We start from the raw sequence: 18,490 nt of genomic DNA on the forward strand, positions 1-18,490 counted from the left end.
GTGTGATTGTCATTTTATCAAGGACTGTTTCGCTAATCTTGGCTTGTATCTTCGTTGGCTTCGAATCTTCTTAATTTGGACCAACAAGCAAATAAGTAGTACGATTGATAACATTGTGTACATTTTCAATTGAGTGCTCAAAAACAGTTTTTGTGCTAATGTGATGTATGCTCCGAACTTGCTAGGAACGAATCATTTTGGAATCACTGGCAAATGACTCTAATATTAAATGCATATTCTGAGAAAATTACAATGTTTTCTGATCTTAGATTCATTTAAACCTGTTGTAGGGGACTCCAACACAATATTAGGACATTTTAAAATACCATATGACATGCTCTTTAAGGTCTGTTTAAGACAACATATAATGTGACTACATTATGACCGTTTTGGAGCATATAGGTGAGTTTAATTAATTGTATATAATTAGCCAAGACTGTACGTGCACATCATGTTGTCTAGATATCCAGCATTGGTTTTTGGAAATATAGTAGAATAATCTACAACCCCCAAATCAACAAGGCGATGTATGTACATGTCTTGGTTCCATACTCCATGGATTGGCTCATCTCATCTCCCAGTGCCAACGTCATTTGAACAGACCAATGAAACGTCTCCTTTCGCAGGCTGAAAACTAGTTCCCTGAAGAGGCTGGAAGAACACTGGACCCTCTCGAATCTAGCGGGCTAGTCAGAAGCAGCAGCAGGCACAACTTTTACTAGGCTTGTGTTATTTACTCGAACTGTACAGTGTCCACAGCAAAGTTGAGCAGAATTCAGCACCGGAGCTGTCCAGTCTCCACGCCTCACAAACAACGCTGTTTGCACGGCTGCGGAATATTTGTTTGACGGGGTTCCACACTGTACAGTGACCGCCTTCACTGACGAAAAGCAAACACCTTGAAATGACTGCTGGCACCGCGTGAGAGGAGCAGAAGTAAATCGAGTCCCTAGTACCGGAGCACCATCCCATTTCCTTCAGGTTAGTCTTAGTTCTTTTCTAATACTAACTAAATCAGCCCAGTTGTGATTTTTACAGTCCACATTCAACCTCGATTAGAATATCTTGTAGGACATGCATTGTGTGCAACATGGAACATGCATTCAAATTGATGTTCATAAACGCAGGCAACTTACTGTGCATGGACGCAAATTTCACGAGACGGATCATTCATGCATCAGTTTTGTGTGGGTGTAGAAAAATATCCCAATCTAGGTCAGTACTGTTTGAAGGGTAGGGATGAGAACCATGCATTATATTGCATCATGTTCTACAGTGGTGTAACGAGGCTGTTTGATAGGCAGCAGCCAGACTTTACGCATTAACTTTTCTTACACTGACACTGAATGTCGCACGTTACGTATTTACAGTTTTGGATGTGCTGTGAAACGTTTCACACGATAACTTGCGCGTGGTAAAGTGTACTTGCTCCCGTGAACAGCACTGCAGAGGTAAGTTTTTCTGGATCAGTTGCGGTCTCTGTGTGAGACCTTTGTGCATCACTTCTGACGTCACAGTCCAGGAGCCAGCAGGATGTTATGTAGTCATTAGATGAAGTGAGCTGCTTGCATTCAGAGAATCATTTAGATACTTTTTTCTATAGATTTTATAGAATTTAAACTGATAGCCTTTTATTATTTTTTTAACTGACCATTTATTTGTTTATTTTAGATACCAGTATTTTAATCATTAATATTAATAATAAATAATTTTATTGTTATTACGAAATGTACATTTAATTATTGTAAGCAATCTTATTTCCTAATTGAAGAGCATTATTATGGTATTGCAACCTGCATATTATTAAATAATGATAACATCATCATCATCATCATCATCATCATCTCCATCATCATCAACAACAATAATCACCATTATTATTAATAATTAATAATGTGATACAAAAATATTAAATATGACTAAATGTAACATTATTTAATAAATATTGTAAGTAATATTATTTCAGATTTAAGGAGCTATATAAATATTACAATATTACTACCTGCATAATAATAATAATAATAATAATAATAATAAATGAAATGATACTTGTACTAGTTCTACTATAATATCAACAACAACAGAAACAATTATAACTATATTGTTATTATTATTAATTTTCTATTATTTTCATTAATTTCCTTAGCAAGCTATTTCTTCCTGATTTAACCCGTAACAGTTTGATTTGTTGATTTGTTTAGGTTGATTCAGTGATGCTAAATAATATTTTTTGAATAACTTGAATATCACTTAAAATAATCTTTTGTTATATGAATATAAAGTTGATAAACCAGAGCTTGATGATAATAATGATGATAATAATTAATCATTCTTCATAAAAGAAACTATATTATTGATAATGCAAATGCTAACAATAGAGAACATAAAGAAAATAAAACTGGTCTAATCCAAACATACAGGTTAATAGGAGTGTACTGAATTATTTGAACTTTCTGTACATTTTACCTTGTGAGCCTTTTCCAAATCAGACTCTTGACGATCATATTCCATGCTATTCAAAATGGTTCAGTATTAGTATTAGTTCAGTTGATTTATCTGAAATAAGTCTCTGCTATTAGCCCTGTCCTCCTTTCTTCAGGTCCCTCCTGTTTGTTCTCTCCTGTCTGCCCTCCTACCCACAATGCACCATGAATGTCTGGTCTGGAACCCAGCAGACACTCTAGGTTCCCTCATCTCTCTCGCAGCTCTCATTGTCACCTCCTCTCAGAAGAGAGCCTGGCACGGACTCTGTGCCTGACAGGAACTGAATGCCAACGTGGGGGCTCCTCTCTCTAGATGCATTAAGATTCAAATTCCTCCAGATTGCGACGCCTCCGTACCCATAGGACTGTGTGCGAGAGGAATCTCAACTCCCTGTGCTCATAGTTTGTCCAGCATACTTTGCTTTTAGGCCGCTGATTGTCTAAGGTCAGGCATTGTGGGACACGATGGCATTTATGCGCTCATAAATGTTCCCAAAGTGGCACAAGCCGAGAGTGTTACAGAGAGTGTTGGCGATTTCATTTTTGAAGTTTGGCTGTTTATTTTTTATTGGTGGGTGTTTGTGATTCCAATCACTGGCAGAAGGTGGCCTTCGTGAACTTGTTAGTGTGATTAGTTCCAGGCCTTTGGGGTTGGGATATTCACTTCAATGGGAAACATTCCTATGGAAAATAGAATGCTTTGTCGCCATCAGGGAGGGTTTGGGCAGGGTTTGTTTGGATTCGAGTCAGCAACAGCTTGACAGTGCGAAGTGGATTTGTGAAACATGGTATTAAAATAATATTAGAGGGAAAAACAAAGGCTGGTGCACATGTAGTTGCAATGCATAACATTTGTGTTTTGCTGTAGTAAATAAGTATAACTTCTGTAATGATTCAATTATTGAAACTGTAACTCACCATGCTACAAGTTACTCTGAATTTAAAGGGACAGTTCATCCAAAGGTCTATGTACTGTACATGTAGTCACCTTTGTATTGCCGCAGGAATTTCTTTCTTCAACAAAGGAGGTATTTTCAAGAATGTACAGTATTTTTTTCCCCAAATATACGCTATTTTTCAATTGTTTGAGTACTGGAGAATTTCCTGAATTCATAAAAACGTTCAGATTAGTCAGATTCACAAATGATTCATTCTCTACATCTCTTGCTGCCTTTTGACAAAATATTTAGCTTACAAGATACGAATAAAAGGTATTGGAGCTATTCTTTTTTGTTTCTCTTTCTTTTTTCATCAACTTTGTTTGGTATAAAGATGTACAATGAGCACTTAGAAGAGGCAATGGTTACCTTTATATGAAGTAAATGTACATCTGAACATCTGAAACATCTGAACATCTGTACTGAACATCTGTGCAGACAGATGCCTCACTCAGATTGATAATTGCCTATAAACTCCAAGAGGACACGTATATGTCAACATGATATTGAAAACAAGCGTAGATAATAACCAGTGCTTCAAAGGATGAATGTGATTTAAAGGGGTCATGAACTGCCTTTTTTATTATATTGTACTGTTCTCTGAGGTCCACAAATCTGTCTATCTGTCTGTCCATATAAAAAGTAAAACTAACACATTTCTGTTCTGACACATTACTGTATTAAAATATAAATATATATAAAATGAAGATAAATATAAAAATATATTTATATATTTATGTCTGAGTCAAATGTCAAGTAGAGAGAAACAGAGACAGCTGAGCTGTGTACATGGCTGTGAGTTTTTGTACATGACTCCCCACCGCCCCCAACTTCATTTCTTTTTCAGGAGAGTCATCTAAATTTTTCAGGGAAGTATAGCTGGCCTGTTAGTGATCTGTGTTGGTGAGACAGCTGTTGCCCAAAAATACACTGAATCCTTTGAGATCTCTTTTATTTCTGTGAGATTGCTGACCCTTTAGTGCAAAACTTAAAATCTAATCACTCTCAGGGACTTTGATTTTCCCCTGTGTAATAATAATAAAAAATGATAATTGTCTTGTATATGAATTCAGTATTGTATTTGCTTGTGCAGGGGTTTTAATAATGGATAATTTATTTCATGCTTTCCTTGAGGTGTCACACATTACCTGTTCCAGTTTAATAATCAGCCTAGTGCGTCAACTATAGTAATGCCTTATTTTAATTAGTAAAGCATCTTAATATTCCGAAGATAAATTTCAAATCTTTACTTCTGGATATAGGACAACATTCAGGTTGGTTTTAATAAAATCCATTCGCTGAATCACATACCTTGGGAAGCCCATCGGTTACGGAAAAAGCGTTTTCTCAGGTGTCAATCACCATAGACCTCCATCTCCATATTCAAATGAGCAGTCGACCAATATTTGATTCTCTTATTATTACAATCCTGGCAAAGTGGTTACAGCTCTTGTGTCAAACTCACCATAAAATGGGATATTTGCAAATCTTTCATTTAAAATTCACAAGTGTGGCCCAGAATACAAATGCTGTTCTTTCTATTTCCAGAGGCAACATCCTTGCAGAGATTTAAAGTGCCCCATTATGCCCTTTTTAAGGTTCCTAATATTGTTTTGGGAGTGTTCTAAAATAGGTTTACATGCATGCAAGGTCAAAATACACTTTCATTGAATCAAAATATGCATTTAATATCACCCCATTTTCCATTGATACTCAAAATATTAATTCTAAGCAGTTCTAAGTTTAGAGTCTCTCTAAAACCCTCCTCTCAATGGTACATTGAGAAAAAAAATTAACCACTGATTCTTTGCAACCTCATAATTCGGAAGTGAAAATAAAAATGTAATAACTAGGGATGCAACGATTCGCTCAACTCACAATGCGATACGATTCACGATACTGATTTCACAATACGATTTTCTCACATTTTTTACAAAATGAGATTTAAGACTAATTATAAATGAAAAGGTGTCCTTTAATTATTTTTCAGACAAAATGCTGAACATTTATTCGTAAAAAAAAATGAAGCATAGCAAATTTCAAAACTAAATAGAAAATTTAAAACAAATCTCAAATCAAATAAATAATTCAAATGAAAGCAATCTCTCTGAAATCTGAAACTAAGGCTTTGCCTGTGCTCTATTTAAAATGCATTTTAAACACAAACCAGAAGCATTTTTTTTTATTTAAATTAGATTGTATTGATAAATTAAAAATTTTAAACAAAAAACATAATGGTCTGACTTTAGTGAAATTATGCTATATGTGATAAACATATCTGAATGAAACAAACACAGCAGAAGGGCTGAATAAGATGCAAATTTACTCTCTGACAGCAGATGGCGCTTATGGAACAGCAGATACAGCATTTCCTTGGTTGCAGCTGTAAACAAAGAAGTCCTGCACTTTTAAATATTATGCATTAAAGAGAGGCAAGATGAAAAGAAAATATCATCTAAACTTTTCTAAAGACAGTTCTTCTCAGAGATACGTTCATATAAACCCCCAAACCAAATGTATCATTATTTGTTTAACATCTCAAACAACTTGAATCGTCACATATTTGTATCGATTTTCAACCAGCGGTGCATTGTTACATCCCTACCTTCTTGACATGATAATGAATAAGCCACAGTGTTTAAGAGAGCAGATCAAGTAATAGTACCAAGGCGGGCGTTATGCAAATACATTACCCTGTAGTGTGGGATTCGATTTACTGATGACTCATTTAGGCTGTTAAAAGTTGATTATTTCTTTTGTGAGACAATAACTACTTATCATGCACTTCCGACTTGACAGCTTTGCAGTTCGTTTACATTCACATACTGTACAGCTACGTTACACTGCTTACAAGGCAATATTCAAAATGACATAATATTGGCACTTTAAGAAAACAGTCAGAATCTGATTGCTTATTGAGCATTTTGCATCCCAAACAATTTTATTTTTGTAATCTGATGTATTTTTGCCAGTCATAATACATCAATTTAATGTTCAGAATCTTTTCTTTTATCCGTAGGCACGACAACTGTATTTTTACAGCATACACAATAATAAATGAAAGTGCTTTACATTAGCATTATAAAGAGAGAGCAAAAAACTTACAAATCCATTTTAAAATCATGAACATAAAAATAAATAATAAATGGAAAAGACAAAAAATTCATAAAATATAAAAAGTCTAGTACTCAGTCTAGGCAGTTATTTCCATTGAGTAATTTCTCTGTTTGGCAGTTATTGCTTTCCCTGCGTCCGAAAGCATCGACCGTCACTGGAATAAACATGTTATAATCTGTGTGAGTTTTGGGATCCAGTAGGATTTCTAGCCAGAAGTCATTTTCATAAAGGTTTCACAAAGGGACTGGCTCAGACATTATTACAGGGGCTCTGTAGCCCAAGAGATTCTCGTCTTTTATTCTCCTCGAGGAGACCTGCGATGACCTCTGTCTTCCTCTGCCTCCTGTCTCTGAGGACTCTTCATCCATCCCTGCATAGTCACAGTTTTACGTCTGTGCCACAGTTCTAGTTCTAGCATCAGAGTGTTTATGCACTCATATGTTCTGATGCATATTGCCTGCTGAAATCACCAGCTCTATGAACTGATTGTCTAGCTTCTATGCAATTTCCACTCATCGGGTGTGCAGGTCTGCCGGGAAACAAAATTGCATTTACACTTTCCCAGGCTGATGCAATGAGTGCTTCCAAATGGGAATGCATGATATGATCATATCTTCACTACACGGCGGTGGCAACAATACTACAGTGAAAATCAAAGTTACACCTTTTTGTGTGAACATTTGGGTGGTGTTATGCAAATCGTCCCACACAGTGACATAAACGTGTTTAAACGAGGTGTTTTAGAGGGACGAGTCTTAACTTTTAGAAAGATATTTCTCTGGTAATGAAACTGTAGTCTTGGCAATTTTAAGGATCTTACCTATGCACAGACAGCTTGTAACACTCCAAAGAGAAATGAAAGTTTGAAATTTGAAAATCATACGGACGTTTTTAAAATTATTAATTGTTTGAAAGTTTTAAAGTGTTTTATCCATTTGATTGTGAATAGTCAATATTTATGTTGGTATGGAAGCTTGAAAAGTTTTATCTTTTCATCTCACAATTCTATCTTACTCTTCTGAGTGATTGTGAAACAGGGCGAATGTGACGTGAGGATCCATATGCATGCTTTTTATTAAAAGACTAGGTCACAAACACCAGTAAAACAGGTATGGCATGGGAAAAACACAAGAGCATTCCAGTAAACAGGCATGGTTCGGTTGACAGTGAACAATATCCAACAGGGCAAGGCAAAGAGAGATAATCCAGGTACACAGCAATAATCCAGGCAGGGGCAAATGGTGTCCAAAACAGCAAGACAGAAGGGTAATCCAAGATCACAGGCAAGAATCTGAACACAGGAAAACAGGCAAGACGAAACTATGACTAAACATGACGCTAACACAGGGAGAGTGGTAAATACAGAACAATACGCAACGACTTGAGTAGGATTGGGTAGGCGTTTTGTTCAGGTGAGCATGTGATTGGTTACAGCTGTGTGCAATCAGTGTTCAATGGATGATGGGAAATGTAGTCCTGGGTATAGTGTAACAGTCTTTGTAGTGTCCATGTAGTGAGCGGCTGACCTCTGGTGGTGAGTGAACGGAAGTGCGTAGACTGGATTCGTGACAGACAATTGTGTGATATAAACTCATAATTGTGAGATATAAACACAGATTTGTGAGATATAAACTTGCAATTCTGCGAAAAAAAGTAGTGAGATATGTTATCTCATGATTTCAATACATAAACACAAAATTCTGAGAAGAATAGTCTGAATTTTAAGATGAATTCACAATTGCAAGAAAAAAGTTGAAAATGACTTTATTATCTAACTTTAATGGACTTTTTTGAAAAACAACAACAACAACAAACGTAGAATTGTGAGAAAAGAAGTTGAAATTAACTGTCTGTGGCAGAAAAGTCTTCCATTTCAAAAAGAAAAGCCATTTCAAAGGTTTTAATTAATACATAAAAAAAAAATCACAGATTCTTTTGGCACTAATCCATTAAATTTTCTTTGTTTTAAAAAACAATATTAAAATGAGTCAAATTCCAGCTAAATCACCTTTGATAGCTTTATTGGTGGTATTTGATGTAAATAAATATGTTTAAATAGTGATTAATTCTGTCACCCTAACTGGCAATCCTGGTTGTTTTCTGAACGGTTGCCTGGATGTAATTTAGAAACAAGCTACAGTTTTAAAGTAGCTTATTGACTTAAGAGAGAAGTAATGTTATTCCCAGACTGTAATATATGCAGTTAGCTGCCAGCTTTGAGATTGTGCCTAAAAGATACACATTCATTAGTTTGGTGACAAGACATTAAACCTCCCTCAGCCAGCTGATGTGACATCTATCAGAACACGCTGAGCTGTAGCAGGGTACAGTACATCATACTGACGGGGGTAATTACTGCAAAAACCTCTGTCACTCCCAGAGCTTTGATGAGAGCAGACTCAGCACTGCCTCCTTGATTTCCCTCATAATTAAAGTTCATTTTCAGATGCTGCCTGCAGGAACAAATGGCACAAAAAGCACAAACAGAGTGGATTGTTTAGGTGGGTACAGAGAAGAACGTGACAGGTCAGAGGAATTAAGAATAAATGAGGGAAGGAAATATCCATTGAAATTCAGAGGCATGTACTGTGCATTTAGAAGGCGAGAGAATGCCAACTTAAGCAGTTTCACACCATTACCCCGAGAAAAGGCTGAATGGATGGAGAAAACATTCAAGATTATCTGATGTCTGCTTTGGACAAGCTAAACCACAGTTAATGTCCAACACTAGAATGGAATGCACCAAGCTAAATGCTTCAAATTCGTTCCAACAGGGTTGGAAAAAGATCATAATTTGAGAATTGGCTCCCTTGCAGTTAATGAGTTTGAATTTGAACCGAAATGGAAACTGAAAAAGGAACTTACAGTAAAGTATGTACATTATCTATACCTATCTATCTATCTATCTATCTATCTATCTATCTATCTATCTATCTATCTATCTATCTATCTATCTATCTATCTATCTATCTATCTATCTATCTATCTATCTATCTATCTATCTATCTATCTATCTATCTATATGTATGCCTCCCAGTTAGAATTTGTTGAAGCATCGAAAATAAATTTTGGTCCAAAAATAGCTAAAACTACGACTTTATTCAGCATTGTCTTCTCTTCCGGGTCTGTTGTGAGCGCGTTCACTGCAGTGTAGTGATATACAGTTTGTGAACGAATCATTCGATGTAACCGGATCTTCTTGAACCAGTTCACCAAATTGAACTGAATCGTTTGAAACGGTTCTCGTCTCAAATAAGCATTCATCCACAAATGACTTAAGCTGTTAACTTGTTTAATGTAGCTGACACTCCCTCTGAATTAAAACAAACCAATATCCCAGAATAATTCATTTACTCGAACAGTACACTGATTGAACTCATGTGAAGAGAGAACTGAAAATGAACATGAAGCCGAGCCCGATGACGAACAAAAGATTGACTCGTTCTCGAGTCAAGATCTGGTTGCATCAGTTTTCGGGTCACCAGTAGTGATGGGATGTTCGGTTCTTTTCCGCGAACCGGTTCTTTCGGACAGTTCAATTCAATAAACCGGTTGAAGAAAATGGTTCACCGGTTCTTTTGCGCTCGACGTAATGACGTCATTTGCGATGATTGCCCTTGATTCAAGCCTTCGGTTTACCCACGCTCATAACATTAGCACAGAATCAGTTCAGAATCAATCACCAAAAGTATCAGTTCGGTTCAGACGCTCTGTGTGTCGTTCTGCTCCACGCTGAATCACACATGCGCAGTATCATCAGCTCCTCGGTTCTCGAATCGGACGTGTCTGACAGAAACGGTTCTTGACTCGTGAACCCAACAGACACGGAAGAGAATACAATGCTGAATAAAGTCGTAGTTTTTGCTATTTTTGGACCAAAATGTATTTTCAATGCTTCAACAAATTCTAACTCACCCTCTGATGTCACATGGACTACTTTGAAGATGTTTTTCTTACCTTTCTGGAAATGGACAGTAGACCGTACATAGGTTTTCAATGGAGGGACAGAAGGCTCTCTGACTAAATCTAAAATATCTTAAACTGTGTTCCGAATATGAACGGAGGACTTACGGGTTTGGAACGACATGAGGGTAAGTTATTAATGACATAATTTTCCTTTTTGGGTAAACTATCCCTTTAAGCAGTAACATGTTATCCAGGCTGTCTCTGGCATGACGTGCCTGTGAATTTGTGTGTGTTCACCCATTCAGTTTGCCAATAATTTGCAGTTGTGTGCATAATTCTGTAAAAGGACTCACATTGACGCAGGAGAGAAGTTTTGTGTGTGGACAGGCTGTAGCTAGTTCTCTTGTATGTCGATGTTCTTAGTTCACATCTGTGTTTTGTATTCATATTAGTTGAGAAGACGTGCATTAGTGACTTGCCGTGAGAGATTCTTTCTACACAGCTTCTAACTTTATTGTTGGAGTCGCGTGTTGTAATCTGCAACAGTATTTAGGGATTGGGACTATTGTGAATGATGATCTGTGATGGCAGCAGACCAATACGAGATACACCAAGCCTCCCAATGATCAATAATATGAGCGATCTGTGTTAAGAAAGCTCTAGTGAGGTGATTTGCAGCACATTTGCTGTGGTTCACAAAATCTGCTTAATCCAGCATGTGGGCGTATTTTGCCAGAGCAATGATTTAGAGACAAAGTCGATAGAGCATGTCTTGTTTTCAACCTTATTATTTGTTACGCAACAGGGTGCTAACACTGACGCAGCATGAATGAGAACCGTCTCTCTTTACTTGATTAATATAATGTGGATTTTAAAGCTTAACCTGCTGAAATAACCACCATAGGTGATTGCATTGCCTGATATGATATGATAATGTCTCATGTTGAAAATAGCTTCTGCTGTGTTACTGTATTGCAGCCATGGGTGTGCTGATGTCCAAGAAGCAGCAGGTGGAGAAGGTGCAGAAGTGCAGCGCGGTGGTGTCTGCATTTAAAGACAGTCTGAAGGACCGGCCGGCTCCAGCGGCTGTGGCTCACACTGAAGAGGTCATAGTCGAGAACGGAGATGGATCTGCTGATGGATCCCACCAGACTAACAAAGAGCACACTGAACAGAAAGACGAGGACAGCAAACCAGGGTCATTACCAAATCAGCAGCCCTCAGCTCTGCCCAGAGAAGAGCATAAGGCCAATCAGGAGGCTTGGGGGCGGCTCCGTGATGGGAAGGGGGTGGAGCCTGAGGATCTAAAGAAGGCACATCAGCTCATTCCTCCTGCGTTTGTGCGGCCAAAGAGAGAGGCCAACGACGACCAACCGGTAGATGTGCCACTTGAGCAAAGAGAGCAGGTAATATGGCTAAAATAAAACATTACATTTTTTGGGGGGTCTTCTATATTCCTGCTCATCTGTTATCAGAAGTATGTTTATTATAGAAGTATTTATCTTTTACTTATGCACATCTTTTCGTGCATATTAAAGTAAAAAATAAATAGTTACATATATAAAAATTTTGGGATATATCATATATATCATTAATATATCATTTTTTAAGGGGTAATATGATGCTTTTTTTGAAGATCATTATTTTGTGTATTTGGTGTAACAGAATATGTTGACATGATGTAATGTTCAAAAAACACATTATTTTTCAAATACTGTACATTATTGTAGGTACTATGCCCCGTCTCTCTCAAACGTGTCGTTTTCTACAAAGTCCCTCGTTCTGACAAGCGCCGCCTGCTCTGATTGGCCAACCGACCCAGTGCATTGTGATTGGCCGAACACCCCACGCACTCATTAGAAATGTAACGCCCCTTTCCATAATCCAGAGCTTCATCTTTCAAAATAAATGTAAAGACAGTTAATAATGTCCTTAGTTTTACCACCAGTTCAAGCCCAAAAGGGGAACAGAGTCACGTGACAGACACCGTGATGAAACTCGTATGTGTTTCAGTACACAAGCCACAGACTACACTGTGACCCTCTCTCTCTCTCTCTCTCTCTCTCTCACATGTGTGCCTGTGACACACAATCACACACACACTGTGCAAAACTCCACATTTGAACAGTCAGTAGCAAACATACTTACAGTAGCTGATTCAGAAGCGCCAGATCTTCGCAGCAAAGTCAGAATGACCTCCTCTCCTAGGTTAACCAAATGGTAATCCAAAAAAATGCGTTGCTGTTCTGTTGTAAGTAATCTTAAAGATTCCTAAATGCATCTACTTTCAGAAGGCCAAATAAATTGCTTTTGATTTCATCTAGATACACACAGCATCTCCCTGACATGACTGCTTCAACACTAACTGTGGTTACTGAAACCAACGCCTTCTTTCTTTATGTGAACACTTGGGCAGCATTACGCAAATATTTTCACATCATGACGTAGACATGTGGGGGGTGTTTGAATGAAGCATTTTAGGGGGGCGTGGCAGAGTCTTAACTTTGATAAAGAATATCTCTTTGGGTTTGAGTCTTTAGTCTTTCCAACTTCAGGGATCTTATCTGTGCACAGTCAGCTTGTAACACTCCAAAGCGATAGGTCAACTTGAAATCACATCATATGATCATATTTTTTTTTTATGTCCCCTTTGATCCTGCATCTAGTAGGACATGCGGTTTGTAGAATGAATGAATAAATGAATGGATGGATGGATGAATAATTATCTTAAATATATTTATAATGGTAATTGACAGCATAATTTTATTTATTTGTACATTTTTATTAAATAGATTTTTTAAATTTATTTATCTGGTATTAACTGGTATTAAAAATGATTATTATAAAAATTTGATTAAATATTTTATAAATTCATGTTATTTCATTATATCCCTTTAACCATACATTGGACAAGCTGTTTGGATTATTATCCAATTATTATTAATGTTTATAATTTATAATGGTAATTGACATTATAATTAAATATTCTAAATAAATTTTTGTCATTTTTATCTTTTTTATTTTTTTATTAAATAGACAATTGTAAAAAAAATATTGAATTATTTTTATTTTATTATTATTTTTTTATTTTATTGTATTTGATTATATTTTTATTTATTTGTATTCTTTTTTATTATTATAATTATTATATTTTTGTGATAAAAAGTAACATTTTATTTAAGTACATTAAACAGCCAAATCAGCATTAAATTTTTTTATTTTTTTATTATTTATTCATTTTTTTATTTATTTTTTTGGGGGGGGGTGTTATATGATACATATTTATACATATGTATTTGTGGTAATTAATTTTTATATACTATATTTTTATACACTTATATATTACATGATTGTATATACTTACATATTACAGAATTACATTTGTAAATATATTTGATTTATTTATTTATTTATTTTGACTATATTGGACACCAAGCCTAAAAAATGAGACATTATAGCAACAATCGTGAGCTCCACACCTCTCGAACAACTTCTCTTAACCTTAACCTTCATATCTGGTTATTTACCTACAACTGCATATAGTAATAATAACTTATACTAAAACTAAAATATATACAGACTAGTCTGGCTTTCCTTCCAGCTAAAAAAGTTATCCTTCCATTCGGAGCTGAAACCTGTTCTGTGACACATGGATGTGAGAAAATGTCAAGATTGTGAGTAAGGGAAGCTGTTCCCAGCTCAGCCTAAATGGCAGCTCAGGTTTGTTGACAGTGTGTGGGCAGCAGGTATAGGCTGTGCTGGAAAAACCTGGCTGTGTGAGCTGCGCTGGCGTCTGGGATCAGTCTGAAATGAATTGGGTCACTGAAGCTTGCGGTGATGGGGCCAGGCCTCATAACGAGCCGGAGAAGAGTCACTCCACACAACTCCACTCAACAGAACGCTTTTGTTTATCCTCAGTCTCTCTCTCTCAGCAGATATAAAAGACATAAGAGCAGGCAGAATGAGATGAAATTTGGCTCGTCTTTGTGAGTTATGTCTAGATGCATTTGCTGATGTTCAAATATGGTTCAGGAAAATGGATAAACAAAAAGGCACTAGTGACAGGAATATAATTGTGGGAATGAAAACTTTTGCTAAATAAATAAACTCTGTCCTTAAAAGAAATAAAAATGAGGATGTTTATTTTTAGGTCACACAGTGTATAGAGTATAGAATGATGCTGAGAGTACTGATGCAGAGCTTGAGTCAGATTCAGCTTCAGAGGCTCAGTGGCAAGGTGACGTTCTTTGACTCTTCTGATCGTCCCGCTTCTAAATACAGCACCTCTCTCCCCCGCGCTCATATCACAATCCTCACCCTCCTCAGAGACACATGTCACAGTCTGAAGAGCAAAGACTGAGTGGGTCTGGTGCCTCTGCCACAGTAGGGGGAATTTGATCCCTGGTTTCCTAGCGCCACGATACTTAAAAATGTGTGTAATAATAACCAAATGAACTAATTACATGAGTTGATTAAGCAGCAGTGGTTCTGGAGGTAAAGCTATTTAATGCTTGGTTTCCATGTTCCACGTCTTTCCCCTGCTGCTCTCTTTTCACATTGTAATATTTAGCTCTGATTGTATGTTTGTGTCATACAGCAGAACTAGCAGCAGCACGCTGTAACCAGGCCGTGTGTCATCAGCTCTCAAACCATCCCAACTCCTGTGGAGACTCTTGGGTCTGCCCCAAAAGTCCTTGAAAATGATATAAACTTTGAACTACAGTTTTGTCTCCGCACGTTTCCAAGGCTTTAAAATGTCTGACCCTGAGCTGCGTTAATGTGACAGGTTGTCAATAGTTCTGTCCAGTCTGCACAGGCTGTCTCTAGATGGGAGGCGCTGCAGAGAGGAAGAGCAGCATGAAATCAGAAATCAGAGTAAAATGCAGTTTGTTAGATAGTTGTTCCTATCAGTGCTTTACCACTTGCATTACTTACTTAAGGGAACTAATTATAAAGTAGCAACAGTGTTATTTCAGTATTATTTATATACTGCTATAGTATTTATTATTATTTTTTATTTAACTTAGCTTTTATTTTTAACATTTTCAGTTTTAATTTGAATTTTACTTTATGTTTTAGTAATCTTTGGAAGTGATTTGATAATTATTTTTTTTTAAAAATAACATTTTGTGAATTTACAAAAATACATTTTTATTTATTTCTTGCTTTGATTTGAGCAATTTTAGTTCTTCAGATGTTTAAACCAGAAACTTATTTTTATTTCAGTTAGTTGCCACAGAAAAAAAAATAAAAAATAAAAAATAAAAAAATAAATAAATAATAATTAAACATTTTAAATTGTTTTATTTCATATTTATATTTTATTTAATCTTTAAAGTTATTCATTTAAAAAAATATGTGTTGGTTTTAGTTATTTTTTTTATATATTATTCATTAGTAATTTGATAATTTCGATGGTTCATGAAACCAAATGGATTGATTTTTTAAAACAATTAAATTAAATTAAATTTATGCATTTAGCAGACGCTTTTATCCAAAGCGACTTACGGTGCATTCAGGCTATCAAGTTTTACCTATCATGTGTTCCCGGGGAAATCGAACCCCCAACTTTGCGCTTGCTTGCTTGCTATCGCAATGCGTTACCAGTTGAGCTACAAGAACACTAATTATAAATAATAATAATAAAAAAATAAAATCAAGCGATCGAGTTAACTTCCCCTGTGGCATCTTTTTTTATAGTAATAAGATGTTTGGTCAAATTACTGTTGTACATTAATATTTTCCCAGATGTACTGTATAAATCAAAGAGTATTCTTTTTTATTTATTTCTTCTGTACATTAATTTAATTTTAAATGTAATGTTGCTGCCACACTAAATGAAATAGGTTATTCATTCATAAACCCTCTTTTTTAACTCTAAAATATCCTTTATTAGAATTATATAGTTATATATTACAAAATATATATTTCCCCTTAAGTTGCTTCAATGTAATCTATCTTTTGTTAGTAGCTTGTTTCTAATGCGTCAAAAGAGTAATTAAAGAAATGAATGAATGAATGAATCAAGTTTTAGTTTTAGATTGTATAGACAGTAGATGTCTATATGGACATACAATAGATTTACATTATATCAGTTTAGAATTCATAAAACTTTAAATAAATTTCACTCCTTGGATCAGTAAAACATTTTCTTCTGCTGCATTCATCAAAGCAGCATGACTTCCACATATTATGACATGAAAGTGAACCGCATGCAGATTCAGCTCCACCATAGGAGACTTTAAATGAGCAGGGAATGTCAAGTGAGATTATTTCCATACCTGGTGACCTTTAGTGAAAAGCATTTAATGGAGGGAGGTATAGAAGTTTGATTGTAGAGGTGTTAGCTTATCGACGAGTCTCCACACTTCCTGTCATGTGCGTTTTCAATGGGCAGTATTGTCTTTCCTTCAGTGAATCAGTAAGAGTCCGGCTGCTAAGTAAGGAATGATTTGTCTGTTTTGCATTCAGCCCATCAACGATGAGATATGCGAGGTGTGTGAGGTCTGGACGGCAGACGATCTGTTCCCCTGCCGGACGTGCACGCGGGTCTTCCACGACGGCTGTCTGCGGGAGATGGGTTACCTGAGCACTGAAGCCCTACAGGAGATGAGAGAGACGGCCCACACCACCAGCGGCTGGAGCTGCTATTACTGCGTGAGTTCTCTCTAGCCTCTCATGAATACATACACACAATCATATGCAGACATCTTTACAAGCACATTTCCAGTCACTGGCTGTGTGTAGTTGTTTCTTTTAGTTATTACTGCACAGGAAATGTCTTTCAGTCAGTAACAAGGATCTGTTTGCAGGAATGAGCAGCATATTTCTGTGACTTAAAGAAATGACAGTGACCTGATTGTGGCATGGATGTAGTCACTATGAACTGTCATTGTGTGTAAAAATTTCCATTTTGACTGGTAACAGAGCAATAAGTCAGCAGAATTGTCTAATAGCAAAACCCTGTTAACAGCAAGTCTTGTCTGGTTCCCATAACAAGGCTTCTGTCTGATACTCAGTCTAAGTTGACTGAGCAAAGCCAGTGAAAAGCAGAAGCAGGAGACATTAGGAGAGATTAATGATAAAAAAATTATTTATTGAATAATTTTAGTTGCATATGTTTCAGTGAACAGACTTAGTCTGATGAACACAATGCCATGCCAAACCAAACTCAAGTGGAAACACAACTGGAACCGTTCCTTAACCATTCAGCCTGAGTGTGGAAAAATGGCTGTGAATTCCTGTGTAAGTGAATGGATTTTGCACATGAAAATTAACCAAACATGGTATATCTGACCCCACCAATAGATACATCAGGAGAAGAGCAGAGTTATTTTAGACTCAATAAGACCAGGAACATGTGTGAGGTAAATATGTTCAAGTTTTGCTCTTCTTTTAATATCCTTATCCAGCAGAAAGTGCTGATAGTGTGATCAGATACATAGACCAGCACTTAGCTAGTATATTTCCACAGATCCCTACCCTGTAGAGCTTCTCCCAAAGGTCAGCGTGAAGATGAACATGTCAAGATGATTGTGTTATTCTTGAGAGTCTGGGATCTGTTCAAAGTGCTCTTTCTCCCGGCGTCAGAGGACTCTGGCACTAAAATTACAGAGCGGGCTGTCAAAGCGTACGAGCGTCCTTCAAAGTGAAGTAGAGCGCTTATCTCAGTCGTGCAGGCCGCTGATGCTTAATTCATTTGTTGAGAGTGTAAGACATTTTCAAGGCTGCTGCTACATGCACTCCAGACGCGCTCACTGGTTTCCAGCTAGACTCACACCCTCAAATGGGTTGCATCCCATACTGCATTGCAAACATGCTGCATTGCCGGGTTGTTGCTATTTCCTTAGAGGGTTAATTCACAGCTTATGTCTGATTTTCTCACTTTGCCCTTGCTAAAACCCAATCCACATGTGTGCGTAAGCGTGAGCATGTCGAGGACTTGAGATGTTCAGACAGGGGATTACACTGTTGAATATTGCTTTCAAGGCACACTGATGTTTTGTTTCATGTAATACCATTCATTATTTTCAAGCGTATTTCAGT

The 18,490-nt window shown here is 36.6% G+C and overlaps 1 protein-coding gene across 2 annotated transcripts in view; it reads left to right on the forward strand.

The window, feature by feature from the left end:
- The first annotated feature begins 622 nt into the window (after nt 1-622).
- The window catches only part of phf24 (PHD finger protein 24), a 29,335-nt gene continuing 11,467 nt past the window's right edge, over nt 623-18,490 (forward strand). For both annotated transcript variants that reach the window (XM_026219478.1, XM_026219479.1), the window contains exons 1-3: nt 623-981; nt 11,423-11,850; nt 16,916-17,101. In XM_026219478.1, coding sequence (XP_026075263.1) covers nt 11,425-11,850; nt 16,916-17,101 — 612 coding nt within the window. In that variant the 5' untranslated portion in view covers nt 623-981; nt 11,423-11,424. The remainder of the gene's footprint in view (nt 982-11,422; nt 11,851-16,915; nt 17,102-18,490) is intronic.

This window comes from Carassius auratus, chromosome 35 (genome assembly GCF_003368295.1).
Source record: "Carassius auratus strain Wakin chromosome 35, ASM336829v1, whole genome shotgun sequence".
Classification (NCBI taxonomy): Eukaryota; Metazoa; Chordata; class Actinopteri; order Cypriniformes; family Cyprinidae; genus Carassius; species Carassius auratus.